The sequence below is a fragment of the Saccoglossus kowalevskii genome, chromosome 2 (genome assembly GCF_978046115.1).
Source record: "Saccoglossus kowalevskii chromosome 2, keSacKowa6.1, whole genome shotgun sequence".
Taxonomy (NCBI): domain Eukaryota; kingdom Metazoa; phylum Hemichordata; class Enteropneusta; family Harrimaniidae; genus Saccoglossus; species Saccoglossus kowalevskii.
Genome location: NC_140642.1, coordinates 11,370,896 through 11,391,834, shown reverse-complemented (window position 1 = coordinate 11,391,834; position 20,939 = coordinate 11,370,896). Strand labels below are relative to the sequence as shown.

General features: G+C 32.9%; 1 protein-coding gene across 1 annotated transcript; it reads right to left on the bottom strand.

Annotated features, from left to right (window-relative positions):
• Positions 1–1,526: 1,526 nt before the first annotated feature.
• On the bottom strand, positions 1,527–19,744 carry LOC100378995 (N-acetylgalactosaminyltransferase 7-like). The gene is made up of 10 exons (XM_002742147.4): positions 18,627–19,744; positions 11,754–12,106; positions 10,492–10,658; positions 10,146–10,362; positions 9,806–9,976; positions 7,315–7,432; positions 4,095–4,217; positions 3,678–3,896; positions 2,567–2,788; positions 1,527–2,314 (listed from the first exon to the last, which is right to left on the bottom strand). Exons 1-10 carry the CDS (start codon positions 18,816–18,818, stop codon positions 2,192–2,194), a joined length of 1,905 nt encoding a protein of 634 aa, XP_002742193.1. The 5' UTR covers positions 18,819–19,744; the 3' UTR covers positions 1,527–2,191.
• Positions 19,745–20,939: the final 1,195 nt, after the last annotated feature.

Here is a 20,939-nt window from a genome sequence, read left to right as displayed (position 1 = left end):
GCATGAGTTTTTGGGGACGTAATATTTATTCCCGGTGTTGTAGAAGAAGACAGTAGCGCATGTAGTCAGTAGTTTTGAAAGATAATGAGAAACCAAATGTCTTTTTCTATGTTTTACCATTCAAGCGATAGAGATGTGGTCATACTTATTTTGTCTACATTGAATACGACTGTCAATATTGATGGTGGGCTGAAGACTACTATGCGGAATTTACAAACCCACCGAAAGTAGGACTCATGAATATTTCAGCTCAGGATCAAATTTTATGCTGAGACAGGTTGCAGTTGATGTTGAATATATATTTTTGAAGTTGTGAGCATGTTGATGTAGTCGAGAACTTTTAGAGCTGTTGGCTTCTTCTAAAGAACATGTATATGTATTTAGAGAGACCGAGTTAGAGAGACTTTGACCGAAACTAACTTTTGGAACTTGAGATGTACGATATCAAAGAAGGTGTGATGTTCTTATAATTTGATGAGTATAAATAAGGCATATTTGTAAGACAGAGTAAATCGCTAGCGCCTTTAAATCATACACACATTGCGTTTCAGAGCAATAGGTCAAATATGAATATCACTGTATGTATTTATGTTTGGTTTGTAGGCTAACCCAAAGTAAATAATAGCAAGCACACATGTGACCTTCAATACCCAGTTAGATTTTCAAGACACATATCTGTCAGAAATTGAATCTTATCTTTACTTTATTCAGATATGTTCTATATGATATTAATCTAGGGTATCGTATTCTAGAAATGTATGCCATGTATTATTAACACATCACATAATGTTATATACAAAATACCAAATATACTAAAACGTTCCTTACCACATATGACATAGCCACTGATTACGCATCCATCTAAAACTAGTAAGTAAGTTTTCATCGGAAACCTTCCTTTGGCCAGGAACTGTAGAAATACGTACTTGTGAGTTCACAAGCAATCAGACGGGAGCCGTTGTACTTGTGCCCGCTACGACACTGCAACGCATTTGAAGGGAATGAATAGGTGGTTGTTTCAATTGCTGCTGTATTACTGTTGACCCGTTAAACTAAATTACTGAATACTAAACTTTGTTTTAACTTAAATACACTGAAGTCTAATAAAACTGAAGTCGAATTTAATTATTTGGTAAGCAAAATATTGTAACACGGCCAATGTTGCAGTTACGGTTTACCTTGGGTGATATCCACTCAACACTAGCAGAAATATCTACAATGATGATCACGTACTCTACATTAACAATCAACAGTTCGTACATGTTGGTATGATACAATAGGGAAGGAGGATTTATTCAATTGTCGCTATATAATCCTTAATTCAATTGTTTTCGTTGATAGAACTTTGATACATTTTATTACCAGGCGGAAAATGTCATGAGAAATATACATCTGATAGCGATAAATACTACATGCTCTATTAGAAAAGCGAGTGTATATCCAGGTTAGTCGTCATGAAGTGATCACCTGAGAGAACCAATTGACCAATTTAACACATTCGGAAAACAATAATAAATTAAACGATATTAATATTTTAACAATATCTTTAATCTACTCAATATATATGTGTATTTTACTTGGCATAGGATTTTTCCTATCAATCGTGACAATTTTCTTCTTTTACATTTTGTTTGATAATAGCCATTTTTAATTTAAAGATTAAAATATTACAATATGTGTCATAAATATTCTCATCAACATTCTAATTACTGTAAAATGACTATTTTTCACTGGGTTTAAATTTCGCTGATTTACCATTTCAGGCATATTCAGTAGGTTTTAAATTCACAGTTTTATCATTTAGATAATGTGTTCTATGCTAAATTTTACATATTCACAGGGTTTTAATTTAGCGCATTTTCCAGTCAGCAAAATTTAAACCCAGTGAATAATTAACCCTTTTACAGTACTTACTCTGTAGATAAGATGTAAAATACAGTATACAAATAACTTGTGTAATAAGATACAATTCAAATAAACGTTCTGTGATTAAGTCAGCAGTATGTTCCTATCAATCTACATAAATAAAATACAAATCCCCCAAATGCACTGTGACGCAATTTTGTTTGCAAAACTAAAAAGCAGATGACAAAATGACTTGTAATTTTTAAATTAGTTGTGACGCAACTTTGAAAAGACAAGAGAATTTGCAATTAATATGAAACAACAATGTATGCATATTTAATCACCGTTAACTCAATTCATTGAATTGCCATTTTTGTGTGTCTTTATCAGGCAGACATGGGGATACAAACAGCTCAGTTTCTGTTCGGTCAAGACACATACCGTCTTGAACAGTTATCTTAGAGTCATTCTGAAACGAAGTGAAAACGATATTAATTGTGCGTTATAAATACACTTGGTGTATGATTGTATTACACTACTACGAGACCCATACACGCCATACACAACGACATACTCGTCATACACAACCCTGAGATAGTTGTCCGTATCTCCAATCAGAAATCACAAAAACTTCAAAAGTCTATTCGAACGTTTGACCTCATCGGTTGACATTGTTGCGAATCACAATGTATTTATAATTCTTTCAGGACGCTAAACTTACCTCATTGAAATTCCAGCCATATTGTTTTCTCGGCACACAACGCTCCAATTTCACTGTCGATCCATCTGTATACAGACACTCCTCGTTGACACGAAATTCACCGCCTTCATTTAATCGCAACAACTGGCTCCCTCCATAACCATGACAACCATACAACGCCACTTTACCGCTAGGAGATCGTCCCATACTATCCACACATTTTGAGGAACCAACACCTCTAACCTAACAAAAAGTAAAAAGATCATCTCAATACTCAAAATATACTAGTTGTGGAGATGGGCACTAGAAAATCAACTCAAGCACCGAGGTGTGGAGATGTGTATGATGAGTGCAACGGAAATATCAAATCAAGTACCCCAGGTGAAGAGATAAATAAGAAGATAATTACCCGGAGATGGGCATAGAGGGTGAAAAAGAACATCGAATCATGCACCCCGGGTACAGGGATGGGTATAGTGGGTACAACCGAATATCAAATCAATGATTATGATTGTGATCGGATTTGTGATGTTACTAATTGCTATCTTCGGTTCACGGGTGTGACAGGTGATTGTCCTTGTGGACCTTGTCGGCCATGAGTGATTACAGTAAACATTCTACATACGTGTACCAATTCAAGTACCCTATAAGTAAGAAGATGGGTAAAGGTGCAATGTATATGTTAATACAAGTTAATAGTTGTGAGGATTGGGTAAGGGTGAAGTACGTATCAAGTAGTCTAGCAGTCGGTCTTTACAAGTAGTAGTACGTATAATAAGTACTCAAGGTGAGAATTGGGTAAGTATGTGATATGTATAGTAAGTAAATGCGGGATTGGATTAAAGTGGAATATGTACATCAACAGGAGTTGAGCAAAGGAATCCACTTATGCCGGAGATGTTTGTATGCATCACATACGCTGAGGTGTATTGCACGCACACCTTTTCTGTAAGTTATATGGTAATATAAAACTAGCATGGGACGAAAGTAGACATTTGGTACGTCCAAAAGCCGTTCGACCAATGAGAGACAAATAATTAGTTTCTAAATCAGAATCCCGCTACAAATAATGGTTCATTCATTATACCTAAACATGTGTTGTGAGTTTCGGGACATTCCAGAAAATACTTACTTCTCCCCATCCGATATTTTTAGATATCAGAGGGAATCTTTCTGTAATATCATACGCTACTTCGTCCATAAACCATTTGAAATCATGAGGACAGTGTTCTTGGCGGAATTGCACCTGCTCTGTGATGTCACCATAAGGTTTTCCACGTAGTTCAGGTTTCATACGATAGAAATATTCTTTATACTCGTCCATCCAAACTTCTGCCACACGAAGATAATTCTGCCCGTAATTATATCAAGACGTTCAGTGTTTAGAAATCAACAAGTATGATATAATTGGACATGTATGTTTCACGTGTCAGTGTAGCCGTAATAATATGTTGCAACTTACCAGATTGTATTCCATTATTCATTCAAATAACAGATATATAATAAATGATGGAAATATTTCATGAGTTCGTCGTTTTATTGTACCTACCTTGTTTACTATTGAAATACCGTCATCACTCTGTGGATACGAATAGGGAATACCTCCTCTCCTATAAATATGACCAACGCGTGAACATGGTACAAACTCTAAGATACCGCCACACATCCAAATCTGAAATAACAAGCCATGCATGGCACAGTCCCCGTTAGTTATCAAATTTAAGATATATTGTTTTGTTTATAGTAATATAGCTGGAATATAACCATGTCAGGAATATGATTATGATGATTGTTTAACATTAAAATGATTGACATTTGTATCTGATCTTCAAACACGTACTTGTCCATATTGAGAGATATTTCTCTGGAATAGCCTTAATTAAAACAAAATCAGTCGTTTTGAATACATGTATATATCTATAACATGATGTATAACGAATATATAAAATTTTAACACAATCAGTAAATACAAGTCAGAAATATGGGTCTAGAAGCGCATTCATTAAAACAAAATTGCCACCAGTCAGCCACTTTTAATCCGATCTGAAAAATGAAATGCTTGATATTTGATGATTGTTTAGCACAAAAATGACCACCATTCGGCCATTTTGAATAGGATCGTCAAACCAATATATCTGTATTTCTATGACATGATGTATAATGAATATTAAATATTTGAACATAATCAGTCAAAGCAATTCAGAGATATGGCACGATAAAAACATAGTTAAACTCTGGTGACCTTGCCCTTTGTTATATAATATAATTCCCTAAATATCATAGTTTATTTCAATATGAATATGCATTGTCATAATTAATTTTGAATACAACAGTGGGAAATCAGTCTACCGAATGTACTTAACAAATATAAATATCTTACAAAAACATTGGTGTATAATTTGTTTAATTATTTTAAGGGACATAATTTCAAGCTTTATTCAAAGTAATTCAGATATTTTAGTATAAAAAAATGCCTCATAGCAGAAACAAAGTGCTGCATTTAGACGTGAATAGATTCATAAAACATGCAAGATAACCGAAAATCTTAGCTGGCTTTTGTCCAAGTATTTTGTACAGGTGTCACACGCAACGTAATATTACCGTAATTGGTATAGTACAGGTGTGATGGTTCAAATACCAAAATGGCAACAGTAACAGAAAGACTTCCCTGGCGGCGATGATAACATACAAACACGGAGCCAACAGATGAGGCTTCAACTGGTACTGGTATTATTATACTCTGCAAACATCAAGTACAATAACGCGGTAAAACTCCACTACTCCAATAACTAGATACTTAAACTCCAATACAATTCAACGAGATCTCCGATCTGAACAACACCCCTATATATACCCCACTGTCTATAAATAGACCATTACATCAGCATACATAATGAGTCTGGAACTTACTACAAATTCTAGAATGTCCCATTACCTTCTATTGTCTTCTGCAGTGTTCTATTACCTATTCAACCAGTTTCTAAAAAAAAATCTAGAATATTCCACCCAGACACAGTACGGTTCTAGAACATTCTCAGTGACACGGAAGTGGTAAATAAGTCGTATGCGAGAACAGGTGTCTGTCAAAAAATAATGATTCACTGATACAAATATGAACTGCCTTATTATATTCATTGTGTGACTACTGTATTATATGAAAATAAAAAAAAAACACCCTCTATGAATAGCTATCATGTTACAAGCTCTGCTTTGTATGCAAATCAACTTAAATAGTTAGTTGGTGTCCAGTGGAGAGAGAAGTCAACAGTAGTGTAGCCTCCTGAGAATCTAATCTTCGAACACTGCAATCTTTGTTTGTGAAGTGCGTTTTTAAATTAGTATTATAAAAGCTCTAGCATTCTGTTCTAATAGCTGAAACAAATTCCTGTGAATTTTCATTTGTCGAATGAACTGTTTGTCAAATACAGAATACATATATTTTAGTACAATTTTCTTCTCAAAATGTGGATGCAACGTTTTGGATTTTTTATGTATTGTTTTTGATTTGATAACTTTGAACTAAACAGATTTTCTATCAGCTTCAGATCTTTATCAAAGTTTGGCACCCAGTTCATAGCAGTGCTTATATTGATTTCTGACATCTTGTTTTCTGTAAAGATTTTATTGGTAGGTTTGCAAATGTGTATCAGATTGTGCAAAAAATCTCTCTATGAGTTAGTTTTGAAACCCAGTCGAGTATTCCCATGGGATTTGGGAGATATATTACCAAAGATATTATTACAAGATAAATGATTTGCTTCACTGAACACATACAACAATGCATATTTCCACTGAGATCAGTGACCTTTGATGTGTATCACCAGTGATCAGTCAAGTGGAAACAGTCAAAATATTTTATCAGATTTTCTCAATTTTTGTATGATATTTTCATACAAGACATCTGTTGTTCAAACTCAGGGAAGACTTTATACTGATGAATAAGGTGACCAAGTTTGATGACGTTTGGAATAGAATTAGTAAAGTTATTATGCACACAATAACAAGTATTAACGACAGCAATGACGACAACGACAACAACGACGACAACGCCGGACAAATTGTTTTCCCTTATTATACCTTTCCCTTCCATCTTTGATGGTACGGGCAAGGTAACAAAATGGCCGCCAGTCGGCTATTTTTAATCTAATCTGAAAAACAAATTATTTGCATCAAGGTCCCATAATGTGTAATGTGTATACCAAATTTGAAATAATCCATCTGTAAACAGCCGAGAAATGCTTGATTTTGATGATTTTTTAGCACAAAAAAAATGGCCGCCTATTCGGCAATCTTGAATCAGATCGTAAAACAAATTGATGGGCATATGTATAATACCATGTATGATGTATGTGTGAAGTTTGATTATGATTGGTCCACCCATTTCTAAGATACAGGTTCGGACGGACGCACGCGCACACACACACACGCACGCACGCACGCGCAGAAGTACGACGCGTACGGGTCAAAACATAAGTCCCCGTTTTCGGACTGTATCCCAACGGGGACTAATAAACATTCCACAACTCGTCACAGTCTTTCATTTAACACCAACGTCGACTTTCACCACCTTTCATAGACTAAATCTGTGAGTTTTGTTCAAAATTAAAAAACAAATAAATGTGACCAAATGTTGTCCATTCCGTGCAATATTAACAAAGAAAACAAAGACAATTAAACAATAAAAGTTAGGGACAATAACATTAGGACGTTCACGGTCCTACGTTGACACGTAGTATATGTGAACGCCGGATTTGCGCTTATGATATTACCTTGAAAGAAATTTCGTATTGTTCTCCTCCCCAGATATCAAGTCCATTATCATAACCACCAATGTCGAAAAAGAAAGACCTAGACAAGGCAAATAGACCACCAGCCATCACAGGGGACCTGCAGAACAAGTATGATCAAGATGTGTTCATAAAAAAATACAACCGATGAAATATCAGCCAACGTAAAACAAAAAATAAACATTGGTTGACGAACACTCTGATGGTGTGATTCATCAGCACACGCTAGACCGGAAGCGCCATGCAATGTAGGTATGCAGCGATATCTACACACCTAATACTCAAAGAAAGAAACACAACATACGCAAACACATTATTCAAATACACAAACACATTATTCAAATACGCAAACACATTATTCAAATACACAAACACATTATTCAAATACGCAAACACATTATTCAAATACACAAACACATTATTCAAATACACAAACACAATATTCAAATACACAAACACATTATTCTAATACACAAACACATTATTCTAATACACAAACACAATATTCAAATACGCAAACACATTATTCAAATACACAAACACAATATTCAAATACGCAAACACATTATTCAAATACACAAACACATTATTCAAATACACAAACACAATATTCAAATACACAAACACAATATTCAAATGCAATATACAAATACACAATCACATTATACATATACACAATCACAATATTCAAATACACAAACAAAGTATTCAAATACACAAACACATTATTCAAATACATAAACAAAATATTCAAATACACAAACAATATTCAAATACACAAACAATATTCAAACACACAAACATTATTCAAATACATAACCATAATATTTGAATACACAAACACAATATTTAAATACACAAACACAATATTCAAATACATAAACAAAATATTCAAATACACAAACACAATATTCAAATACACAAACATTATTCAAATACATAACCACAATATTTAAATACACAAACACAATATTTAAATACACAAACAATATTCAATTACACAATCGCAATATTCAAATACACAAACACAATATTCAAATACACAAACATTATTCAAATACATAACCACAATATTTAAATACACAAACACAATATTTAAATACACAAACAATATTCAATTACACAATCGCAATATTCAAATACACAAACACAATATTCAAATACATAAACAAAATATTCAAATACACAAACAATATTCAAATACACAAACAATATTCAAACACACAAACATTATTCAAATACATAACCATAATATTTGAATACACAAACACAATATTCAATTACACAAACAATATTCAAATACACAAACATTATTCAAATACATAACCATAATATTTGAATACACAAACACAATATTTAAATACACAAACAATATTCAATTACACAATCGCAATATTCAAATACACAAACACAATATTCAAATACATATTCATAATATTTAAATACACAAACACAATATTAAAACACACAAACACATTATTCAAATACACAAACACATTATTCAAATACACAAACACAATATTCAAATACACAAACACAATATTCAAATAAACAAACACATTATTCAAATGCACAAACATAACATTCAAATATACAAACACATTATTCAAATACACAAACACAATATTCAAATACACAAACACATTATTCAAATACACAAACACATTATTCAAATACACAAACACAATATTCAAATATGTAAACACATTATTCAAATACACAAACACAATATTCAAATGCAATATACAAATACGCAATCACATTATACATATACACAATCACAATATTCAAATACACAAACAAAGTATTCAAATACACAAACACATTATTCAAATACATAAACAAAATATTCAAATACACAAACAATATTCAAATACACAAACAATATTCAAACACGCAAACATTATTCAAATACATAACCATAATATTTGAATACACAAACACAATATTTAAATACACAAACAATATTCAAATACACAATCACAATATTCAAATACACAAACACAATATTCAAATACACAAACATTATTCAAATACATAACCACAATATTTAACTACACAAACACAATATTTAACTACACAATCAAAATACACAATCAAAATATTCAAATACACAAACTCAATATTCAAAAACACAATATTCAAATACACAAACACTATATTCAAAAACACAAACACAATATTCAAATACACAAACACTATATTCAAAAACACAAACACAATATTCAAATACACAAACTCTATATTCAAAAACACAAACACAATATTCAAATACACAGTCCCAATATAACTAATGGCCATTCACACGTACGGTACCCATATGAACCACTATTACGGGTTCTTCTAATGACTACTCAAATGAAACATACATGCATGATTCAATATCACATTCTCATCTAATAACTTATCACGCTACAATATCTGCCTGGTTCAATGTTACGCTCTCTTCTAATAACTTATCGCACTACATTACCTGTATGGTTCACTGTTACGTTCTCTTCTGTTCGCCTCTTTGGGTGGTATTGGAATACGCTTATAAAAGAAGTCCCAATTGAAAACGCCTCGTGCCATGCCATCAGCTTGAGGGGCATAACCGAAATTATCAGCATCTACAGCATCTACTAAGGGGCAAACAACCGCCTTCCTGTCAAGGTGTAACAGTACATTAATGTCGTTACTGGTCACATCATCTGGTAAACTTTTGACTGTACACATATTCATATCAATATCTGCATTATTATTATTATCATAGATATTTGTATGGCCATGTCGACTATATACATTAACAATGATGGTTTCTAGTGACGTTTTACCTGTTTTGCTTAATACGTGATAATAGCGGAGGTAACCAATTCGGGGAGCATTCACAGTGAGCGTCCAGAAACACGACAACTTCGCCCCTTTCAGCATTTATAGCACCAATGGTTCGAGCCCTGATCAAACCTTCCCGTTTAGCGTTTCTTACAAGTTTTATCTTTCCTTCAAATCTGTCTTGCTTTATATATTCTTCCAATTTGCTCTTCAAATGATCTATCATCGTATCAAACAAAAATTGAAGCAGCGGTGTCAGTGAAGACACACGCACATACGCACACACACACACACACATATATACGAATAAATATTAATATTTACCATCACATAGAATATTGCACTTACCTTTGTCACTGAAGTCATCTACCATTACAATCTCAGCTAAAAGATGTGATGGTGACGTATTGAATACACTATGTACTGTTCTCATTAGTGTCGACCACCCTTCGTTAATGAACACTAACACAACACTTGCTGTTGGCAAGTCCGTCGGATAATGCCAGTATTTACACCTATAAAGTACATTAAATAATTCAGTCTTGACATGACTTGATTTTTTTCAGTTAGAACAGGACAGGGCATGAAACTCCACTTTTCCCAGGCCAACTGTTTTAATGTTAGCCCCTTAATATTTCAGTCAAAATTAGTAATAATATAAATAATCAAATAGTATTTCACAGATCGTTTGTTCCTCATAAGCTAGATTCTATATTTAATAGTAAAACTTCCTGATTCAGACATATAAGTATAACCATATTCCGCACTTTAAGATTAAGAGATATAACTACATCTATATCTCTGTATATAGTCTGATGCAGGTATATAACTACGTCTATATTTCCGCATATAGTCTGACGCAGGTATATATCTACATTTATATCTCCGCATATAGTCTGACGCAGGTATATATCTACATCTCTATATCTTTGCATATAGTCTGACGCAGGTATATATCTACATCTCTATATCTCTGCATATTGACTGATGCAGGTATATATCTACATTTATATCTCCGCATATAGTCTGACGCAGGTATATATCTACATCTCTATATCTTTGCATATAGTCTGACGCAGGTATATATCTACATCTCTATATCTTTGCATATTGACTGATGCAGGTATATATCTACATCTCTATATCTCTGCATATTGACTGATGCAGGTATATATCTACATCTCTATATCTCTGCATATAGATATATAGCTAAATCTATATCTATATGTCACTGTATATCTAATTCAGGCCTTTAACAACACTTGTACTTCAAATAGCCTGTTTCAGGCAGATACATAAATAGAGCCTGCCCATATGTTTATGTTTATGTCTCTGCATGCAGTCTGATTAAGATATATAACTATATGTATATATATGCATACACTCGTACATCTGTATATAGCCTGTATAAGCATGTAACTAACACTGACAGAGCTTCAGATCGACAGGAGTGAAAGCTGCTAAAATATGACATATTTCTGTATTACAGGAAATCAATGGGAAATTAGTGTTGACGTAAATACAGCTAGTACCCTGGTAAATTGAGGCCTGTTATGTAGTATCACATGGTACAGCATCTTCACATTCAACTAAATGAAAAATAAACTTACTCTGGATCTCTAATATCTTTTACTGTTCTGTCAAGTGAAATCTGGTCACTGATAACCATATTGAAACCAAATTCTCGTTTTGCTTTCACGTATTTATTTTCATCTGCAGGATTCAATTGTACGGGTATCGCGCCTTCACCAAGCCCAGTACGACGTTCCGATTTAGGTGGCTCAAAATTACCCACTATTCCAGGCTTAAAAACAGCACCAGCTTCAAATGTAAGTGTGTCTTCTACTATCTCCTTTGTATCCTTCTTGCCCCCAATGTCTTTTCTCTTTGAATTCAAATCAACTTCGATGCCTTCCACTTTGGGCAAACCGATGACAATGTTCTTACTTATACCCCCGTAATTCTGAAATACATGAGAATATAGAAAGTATGAAGTGAGTGTTTGACGGTGTCGACGGTATGCTCGTTGCGAGGGCACTGCAAACTACGAACCGTTTGATGCGCGCTCCTTGACATCAATACACAAGACAGATTAGCACACAATGTTCGAACTTCATGTCAGTTTAATTTAAGTTTAATAACATGTTTTACGTTTAAATCTGAGTAAAATAAAATGTTTAGTTAAGTCGGAATGAATATTACATTAATGTTGTAGTTTCAAAGTTATCACGGCATAATATTATACAATGAATTGTAACAATAAACTATCGTTTTTTTGCTGATTTAAATTGACAACAGAATTCATCCCTAATGTGTGTAATTCATATAGCGTTCTGGCCCTGATGTATAGCCGATCGATATGCACTGCTTTATTAAAATGAAATGCCATGATATATGGGATGAAATATAATCCTAATTTTAAGTGCTTTGTGTTCTATGGGTTTTAGACGCGGACAGTTCGAATCTATTCATGCCAGAAATGTCATTGAGATATCCCTCAGAAAACTAGACAAATAGAACGTTATTTGTCCATGCATCGTCTGTGCCATTTCACTTCAGTAAAGCTATCTCGCACAACATAGTAGTCGCCGGCAAAGTTGTTAGTATTTACGTTTCTATAAACGGCACAACACACCAGCTTTAAAGAAGTCTACCCCACGAACGCTGTAACTTTCAAATATGATTTTTAAGCAATTATTCGAAATTGAAAGAGCTTTCAACCAAGTTACGCCGAAAAATACGACTTCAATAGCCAAATGATCTGTAGGAATGTTTCCTTGTTTCACATCAACTGTTGAGAAGCATATAATGTCAGATATATTGAACAGGCGCAGTGATTTCTAATTAAAACGACCGACCGACGTGTTACGAATATTAATCAACAAGTTTCGATATGTTTGAAAACACGTTCTCTTACACTTGTCTGATTTTATTGTAAATACCTGTTGTTGTACCATGTCCGCGTCATATTTTAGATACAACTACGTAAATGCACTTATATTTTAGATACAACTACGGTAAACGCACTGTTATATTTTATATACGAATACGTAAATGCACTGTTATATTTTATATACGAATACGTAAACGCACTGTTATATATACGAATACGTAAACGCACTGTTATATTTTATATACGAATACGTAAACGCACTGTTATATATACGAATACGTAAACGCACTGTTATATTTTATATACGAATACGTAAACGCACTGTTATATTTTATATACGAATACGTAAATGCACTTATATTTTATATACGAATACGTAAACGCACTGTTATATATACGAATACGTAAACGCACTGTTTATTTTATATACGTAAATGCACTGTTATATTTTATATACGAATACATAAATGCACTGTTATATTTTATATACGTAAACGCACTGTTATATTTTATATACGAATACGTAAATGCACTGTTATATTTTATATACGTAAATGCACTGTTATATTTTATATACGAATACATAAATGCACTGTTATATATACGAATACGTAAACGCACTGTTTATTTTATATACGTAAATGCACTGTTATATTTTATATACGAATACATAAATGCACTGTTATATTTTATATACGTAAACGCACTGTTATATTTTATATACGAATACGTAAATGCACTGTTATATATACGAATACGTAAATGCACTGTTATATTTTATATACGTAAACGCACTGTTATATTTTATATACGAATACGTAAATGCACTGTTATATATACGAATACGTAAATGCACTGTTATATTTTATATACGTAAATGCACTGTTATATTTTATATACGAATACATAAATGCACTGTTATATTTTATATACGAATACGTAAATGCACTGTTATATTTTATATACGTAAATGCACTGTTATATTTTATATACGAATACGTAAATGCACTGTTATATTTTATATACGAATACATAAATGCACTGTTATATTTTATATACGTAAATGCACTGTTATATTTTATATACGAATACGTAAATGCACTGTTATATTTTATATACGAATACGTAAATGCACTGTTATATTTTATATACGTAAACGCACTGTTATATTTTATATACGAATACGTAAATGCACTGTTATATTTTATATACGAATACATAAATGCACTGTTATATTTTATATACGTAAATGCACTGTTATATTTTATATACGTAAACGCACTGTTATATTTTATATACGAATACGTAAATGCACTGTTATATATACGAATACGTAAATGCACTGTTATATTTTATATACGAATACGTAAATGCACTGTTATATTTTATATACGAATACGTAAATGCACTGTTATATTTTATATACGAATACGTAAATGCACTGTTATATTTTATATACGAATACGTAAATGCACTGTTATATTTTATATACGAATACGTAAATGCACTGTTATATATACGAATACGTAAACGCACTGTTATATTTTATATACGAATACGTAAATGCACTGTTATATTTTATATACGAATACATAAATGCACTGTTATATTTTATATACGAATACGTAAATGCACTGTTATATTTTATATACGTAAACGCACTGTTATATTTTATATACGAATACGTAAATGCACTGTTATATTTTATATACGAATACATAAATGCACTGTTATATTTTATATACGAATACGTAAATGCACTGTTATATTTTATATACGAATACGTAAATGCACTGTTATATTTTATATACGAATACGTAAATGCACTGTTATATTTTATATACGAATACGTAAATGCACTGTTATATTTTATATACGAATACATAAATGCACTGTTATATTTTATATACGTAAACGCACTGTTATATTTTATATACGAATACGTAAATGCACTGTTATATTTTATATACGTAAATGCACTGTTATATTTTATATACGTAAACGCACTGTTATATTTTATATACGAATACGTAAATGCACTGTTATATTTTATATACGTAAATGCACTGTTATATTTTATATACGAATACATAAATGCACTGTTATATTTTATATACGTAAATGCACTGTTATATTTTATATACGAATACGTAAATGCACTGTTATATTTTATATACGTAAATGCACTGTTATATTTTATATACGAATACGTAAACGCACTGTTATATTTTATATACGTAAATGCACTGTTATATTTTATATACGTAAACGCACTGTTATATTTTATATACAAATACGTAAACGCACTGTTATATTTTATATACGTAAATGCACTGTTATATTTTATATACGTAAACGCACTGTTATATTTTATATACAAATACGTAAACGCACTGTTATATTTTATATACGAATACGTAAATGCACTGTTATATTTTATATACGTAAACGCACTGTTATATTTTATATACGAATACGTAAATGCACTGTTATATTTTATATACGTAAACGCACTGTTATATTTTATATACGAATACGTAAATGCACTGTTATATTTTATATACGTAAATGCACTGTTATATTTTATATACGTAAACGCACTGTTATATTTTATATACGAATACGTAAATGCACTGTTATATTTTATATACGTAAACGCACTGTTATATTTTATATACGAATACGTAAATGCACTGTTATATTTTATATACGTAAATGCACTGTTATATTTTATATACGTAAACGCACTGTTATATTTTATATACAAATACGTAAACGCACTGTTATATTTTATATACGAATACGTAAATGCACTGTTATATTTTATATACGTAAACGCACTGTTATATTTTATATACGAATACGTAAACGCACTGTTATATTTTATATACGTAAATGCACTGTTATATTTTATATACGTAAACGCACTGTTATATTTTATATACAAATACGTAAACGCACTGTTATATTTTATATACGAATACGTAAATGCACTGTTATATTTTATATACGTAAACGCACTGTTATATTTTATATACGAATACATAAATACACTGTTATATTTTATATACGTAAATACACTTATATTTTATATACGAATACGTAAATGCACTGTTATGATATTGTAGATACAACAGCGTAAATGCACTCTTATATTGTATTGTAATTGTAATTTGGAATAGAATTAGTAAAGTTGTTGTGCACACATTAACAAATATTAACGACGACGACAGACAGACATTTTTCCCTTAACATACCCTTCCCTTTCATCTTTGATGATACAGGTAAGGTAAAACGATGAAGCATGTCAGCACGAGTCTATTGTAAAATATACAATACGTGGCGGGTACCAATAATTTACGAAATGTGATGACGTGGTGTGCATTTATAGCTATGCACTATTTTAATTTCATGTTGCAAACTATGATTGATGTTTTACATTTCCATATATGATCGTACGTAATCTTGATGTCAGACTGTTTTTTCACTGCGAGATCCCACGTTATGCGTGAAATCGAACGTAAAAACAAGTCCCGCCAATTGTATTTAACATTGTCTTATATGGTCAACAATAAGACATAGCAAATAAATCATAGATGAAAAAAGAAAGTAAAGCAACTTGCAGTGCATGTCTATGTCATGCACTTATTAAAATGGTTAAACGACAAATAAAGTATGTTTGAGAAATGATGAAATGTTGGGGATTTGTGATTTGTTTTGTCATTATATCAAGTCATTAAACATCATCATGTATTGTATCAAGCGTAGTCTTTTTTTAGTGGCACAGAAGTATCTCTTAGTATTCCATCGGTGTACATATAATGGTAAGACGGAGACGACCATTGCATTAAAAAGGAACTTGCATGTAAGCGAAAAAATAGTAAATTGCCACTAATCGATAATATTTGTTCTTATTACATAAACAAAGATGTGCACATTTAACCCAATATGTATGATCATTATTCCAACTTTGATTTAAATTAGTCTAGTCATCTCCGAGAAACACGTCAAAACAACGATTAAACGCTTTTACATAAAATTGGCTGTCAGTAATATAGATATTGCTACATATTAATACACTTATATTATAAATCCAGTTATACTTTTTTTATATTTGTGTAGGATTTAGTTTTTTTATTGCTGAGAACAACATACATCGAATTTATATGTATATCATTCCTACTTTTTGTGCCGCGTGTCATAACATTCACAATCGACCTGTGCTGACGCGTTTCATAATGATGTATTTCGTAATGTTGAAACGTTGAGAATATATTATTTATAATTAAGTTGGAACACGTTTAAAACACGTTTAAAGTGGGCGCATTTGGCTTGAACACGATATTGCATATTTCGCACCTGGTCGCACAAATCCAATGTAACGCGGATTTGTTGTATGGATACAATCATACGAATACTGACTGGGCACATTATTCAGTTTGTATACGTTTGTCTGCAGAAAATCACGCTAGAAATAGCAAAACCTAAAAAAAAATTTTTTTTAGACATAATGATAAAGAAAGGAAAACGATGAAGCATGTCAGCACGAGTTTATTGTAAGAGATACGAGACGCGACGGGTATCAATGATTTATGTGAATGTGATGACGTGGTATGCATTGTTAGCTATGCACTATTTTATTTTCATGTTCAAACTATGATCGATTATATATATGATCATTATGATCGTTCCCAACTTTCTAACAATTGTTGTTCACTGCGAGATCCAGCAATATGCGTGAAATCGAATAGAACAAACAATGGTCATAGTGTCGTGAAAACATCGCGTAGGATTCAACAAACGCGAAACTATTTCTGCGCGTGATAATTTTGACGAAGCTAGGATATCTCAGTGGTATATTGTCTCTGAAAAATTGGCAGTTTGACATTGGGGTATAAAAGAGAACTCAAAATCAAAATTGTTTTGCGACCGGACTGACGTTCGAACCGCGTCTTTCACACATTGTGCGTGATCCCGCAGTGAACGGAAAGCCACATTTTTGTCGGCATGTTATTGTAAAAATTATTGATGGGAAATATAAATATAAACCTGTATTGAGTTACGAACATTGACATTTTATTAGCAACGGTTCTGTATGCAAAGACAGGAAAGCTTTCATTGATTAAAAAGATGTTGGCCATCTCAACGCTTACAAAATATGCAACATACCCAGAGTTTGGAAACGTATTGTTTCACATACGGGTACGGTGTACTCGCCCCAATTACCACATCAGACCTGTATAGGGATGTGTCAGTTCACAACTCCTTGGACACACCCATTGTCCATGAACTAATTACTGAAGTCATTATTCCAAAGCTGTGAATGCAAGTGCTACGTCATAACTGCGTAATTTGTTTGTTTTTGTTTTTGATATACATGTACTAGTATTACGTATCAGTTTTTCTAGTATTCTTACCCTAATTCCTGAGTACACTATTACACCCCCTCATGTACAGCGACCTCTGCCATTATTTTAGTATTGCAACCCCCCCCCACACCCGGTGTGAAATAAACGCACTGGTTGGCCCCTAATTATTCACCTCCGCAGAAGAAGGACTTGTCGCGATTACTTATATTTATATACAATACCTGTTCCTTCTTTTTAATGTGGCTATCCAACGACGAAAAGTCATTCTTTTCAATCTGAGAAAGGTCACCGCTATCAGTTCTGTCGGGTTGTAGATTAGGTATAGTTATGTACAGTTTCCAACAAAACAGTGCAAACATGATAAACACCATTAAACGTAATACACGCCGCTTCTTCCACACATACACGATCATTGTGCTTCAATCACCCAACAGACCAACACCTGTGACATCAATCGACGAGTCTCAACGTCTATCGCAGCCTGCACAGTTTAAAAATCAGTCCGCTGATATATCGGGAACTGGCCACCTGTTCAGCGGGTCACAGTATAGTCCTGTTGATAATGGTGGTAGTTGCGTATTCGGCAGTTAGCTTCGATGGGTCACGGTAGAAACGTGGTATCCGTTTGATAATGGTGGTATTACGACTATGAAGCAATTGACGTCAACAGATCGCAGTAGAGTTGTGTTAATAATGGTGATAGTTAGTTAGCTGCAGTTGCAACGGATCGCAGCAGAGATCTGTTGGCAATAGTGGCAGTTACGTATGCTGCACTTAACGTTAAGGGATGACAGCAGAAACGTGGAATCCGTTTGATAATGGTGGTAGTTTCATTCCACGTAGGTGGTGTCAATGGGTCACAGTGTAAACGTGGAGTTCCGGTTATTGATGTGTCGTAGTGATAACAATGGTGGCTTTCCTATGAGGCAGTTTACGTGTCCACGGTACAGGCTCCGTGCTTCCCAGACTCCGGCTATTGTCTGACACAACAGTGTATTCATTGCCGGTTGTTATACCATATGGTGTGAATACATGCACTGTGTTTAGCGGAAGTGTTTGTGACGACTTCACACAGTAACGGGTATAGCGACGTGACGTGTTCTCGTTACAGGGCGTCAACCATCTAAATGCTGCACATGTCTTACTATTTTGTGGCCGTTGTTTACCAATATAGACGTCTCGATCAAAACTATACCGTATTAATCGGGGTCACAGCCACAATAATACCCCCGGGACCCGTGTCTCATTACTTACCACGTATTTGTATACGTGCAACCATAATAAGCCAATAATTGAATCTCACTGATAGCGACAGCTGATTAATTAAAAATTCATATACTCGTACGCTGTTGTAGTAGTAGTTATTCGATGACCCAAACCCGATATAAAATATTTGCATGTGAATGTAATTTAAATAGGGAATAGTACATTTATTATCGGCGGGGTGGGATGGGTAGTTTTGTCGTTGTTTTTACCTTGGTAATGGTCCACCCCCTAATAATAAAATCCATGGACATAAGCAATTGGTCCGTGCGTCCGGTACTTTTTTTTTTTTTTTTTTTTTTTTATTAACACTTACACATTCCCCGGAGGGATTGGCAATGGTTACAAAAGTTTAAAAAGGAATAAAAGGTTACAAAACAGAAAATAGATAAGAAAAAAAAAAAAAAAAATCTAAGCTAATACATTACAGATAATAGCTAGTATAAAATAATGATACTACGATAGATAGAAAACAAAATGCAAAACTCAAATAGTGAGAGAAGGTTGTCACTGGGGTTGCTGTCTTATTTCAAAACACTTTTTTAGGTACCTTGCTACGGGGAGTGTTAGGCCACTGTTGTTTAGCAAGGCTATGAATTGAGTCTTTAGCGGCAAATTTTTAAAGTTTTGGATTATAGTTTTTGCTATTTCGAATAGGACATTTCTTTCGGGGGTATATCTTTTACATGACATCATGAGGTGATACTCATCTTCTACTTCATTTTTATCACAAAGGTTGCATAATCTATTAGCAAGGGGTATTCCTTTGTGTCTGCCAGTCTCAATTTTCAAGTTATGGTCACTGAGGCGGAATTTAGTTAAATTTTCGCGCATATCAATGTTTTTCAGGGTAACAAGGTATGTTTCGAAAGCAAAATTGTTTTTTAATTCTCTGTATGTTCTTAATTTATTTTTTTCATTTTGTTTTGATCGATTGTCATTATGTAATTCACTTTTCCAAGTTGATATGAATGATGTTTGTATATTTTTGTTGATTTGTCCTAATTCCCTTGCAGTTAGAGTTTCATCGCTGTCGATCAGGTAAGAATGGTTGATGTTATTTAAAAGGGAATCAATATTGGTGTACCATTTACTGTTAATTTCTTTATTTTCTTGGAAAGCTAGTTTTAGTAATGGATTTGACGAGTTCTTTATACGATTAAAATATTTTATCATTTGTTTTTCGATAAAAGTCTCCAATGGGTAACGTCCAAGTTCGCCGTATAAACCCATTGTTGTAGTGTTTTTGGATGTACCCAAAAGAAAACGAA

Excerpts from the sequence above, each read along its gene's own strand:
- LOC100378995 (XM_002742147.4), bottom strand. The coding sequence starts at position 18,818 with ATGATCGTGTATGTGTGGAAGAAGCGGCGTGTATTACGTTTAATGGTG. Across the intron at positions 10,363-10,491 it reads AGATGACTTCAGTGACAAAG|ATCATTTGAAGAGCAAATTG; the intron begins GTAAGTGCAATA and ends ATACGATGATAG. Across the intron at positions 2,789-3,677 it reads AAAATATCGGATGGGGAGAA|GTTAGAGGTGTTGGTTCCTC; the intron begins GTAAGTATTTTC and ends ACTTTTTGTTAG.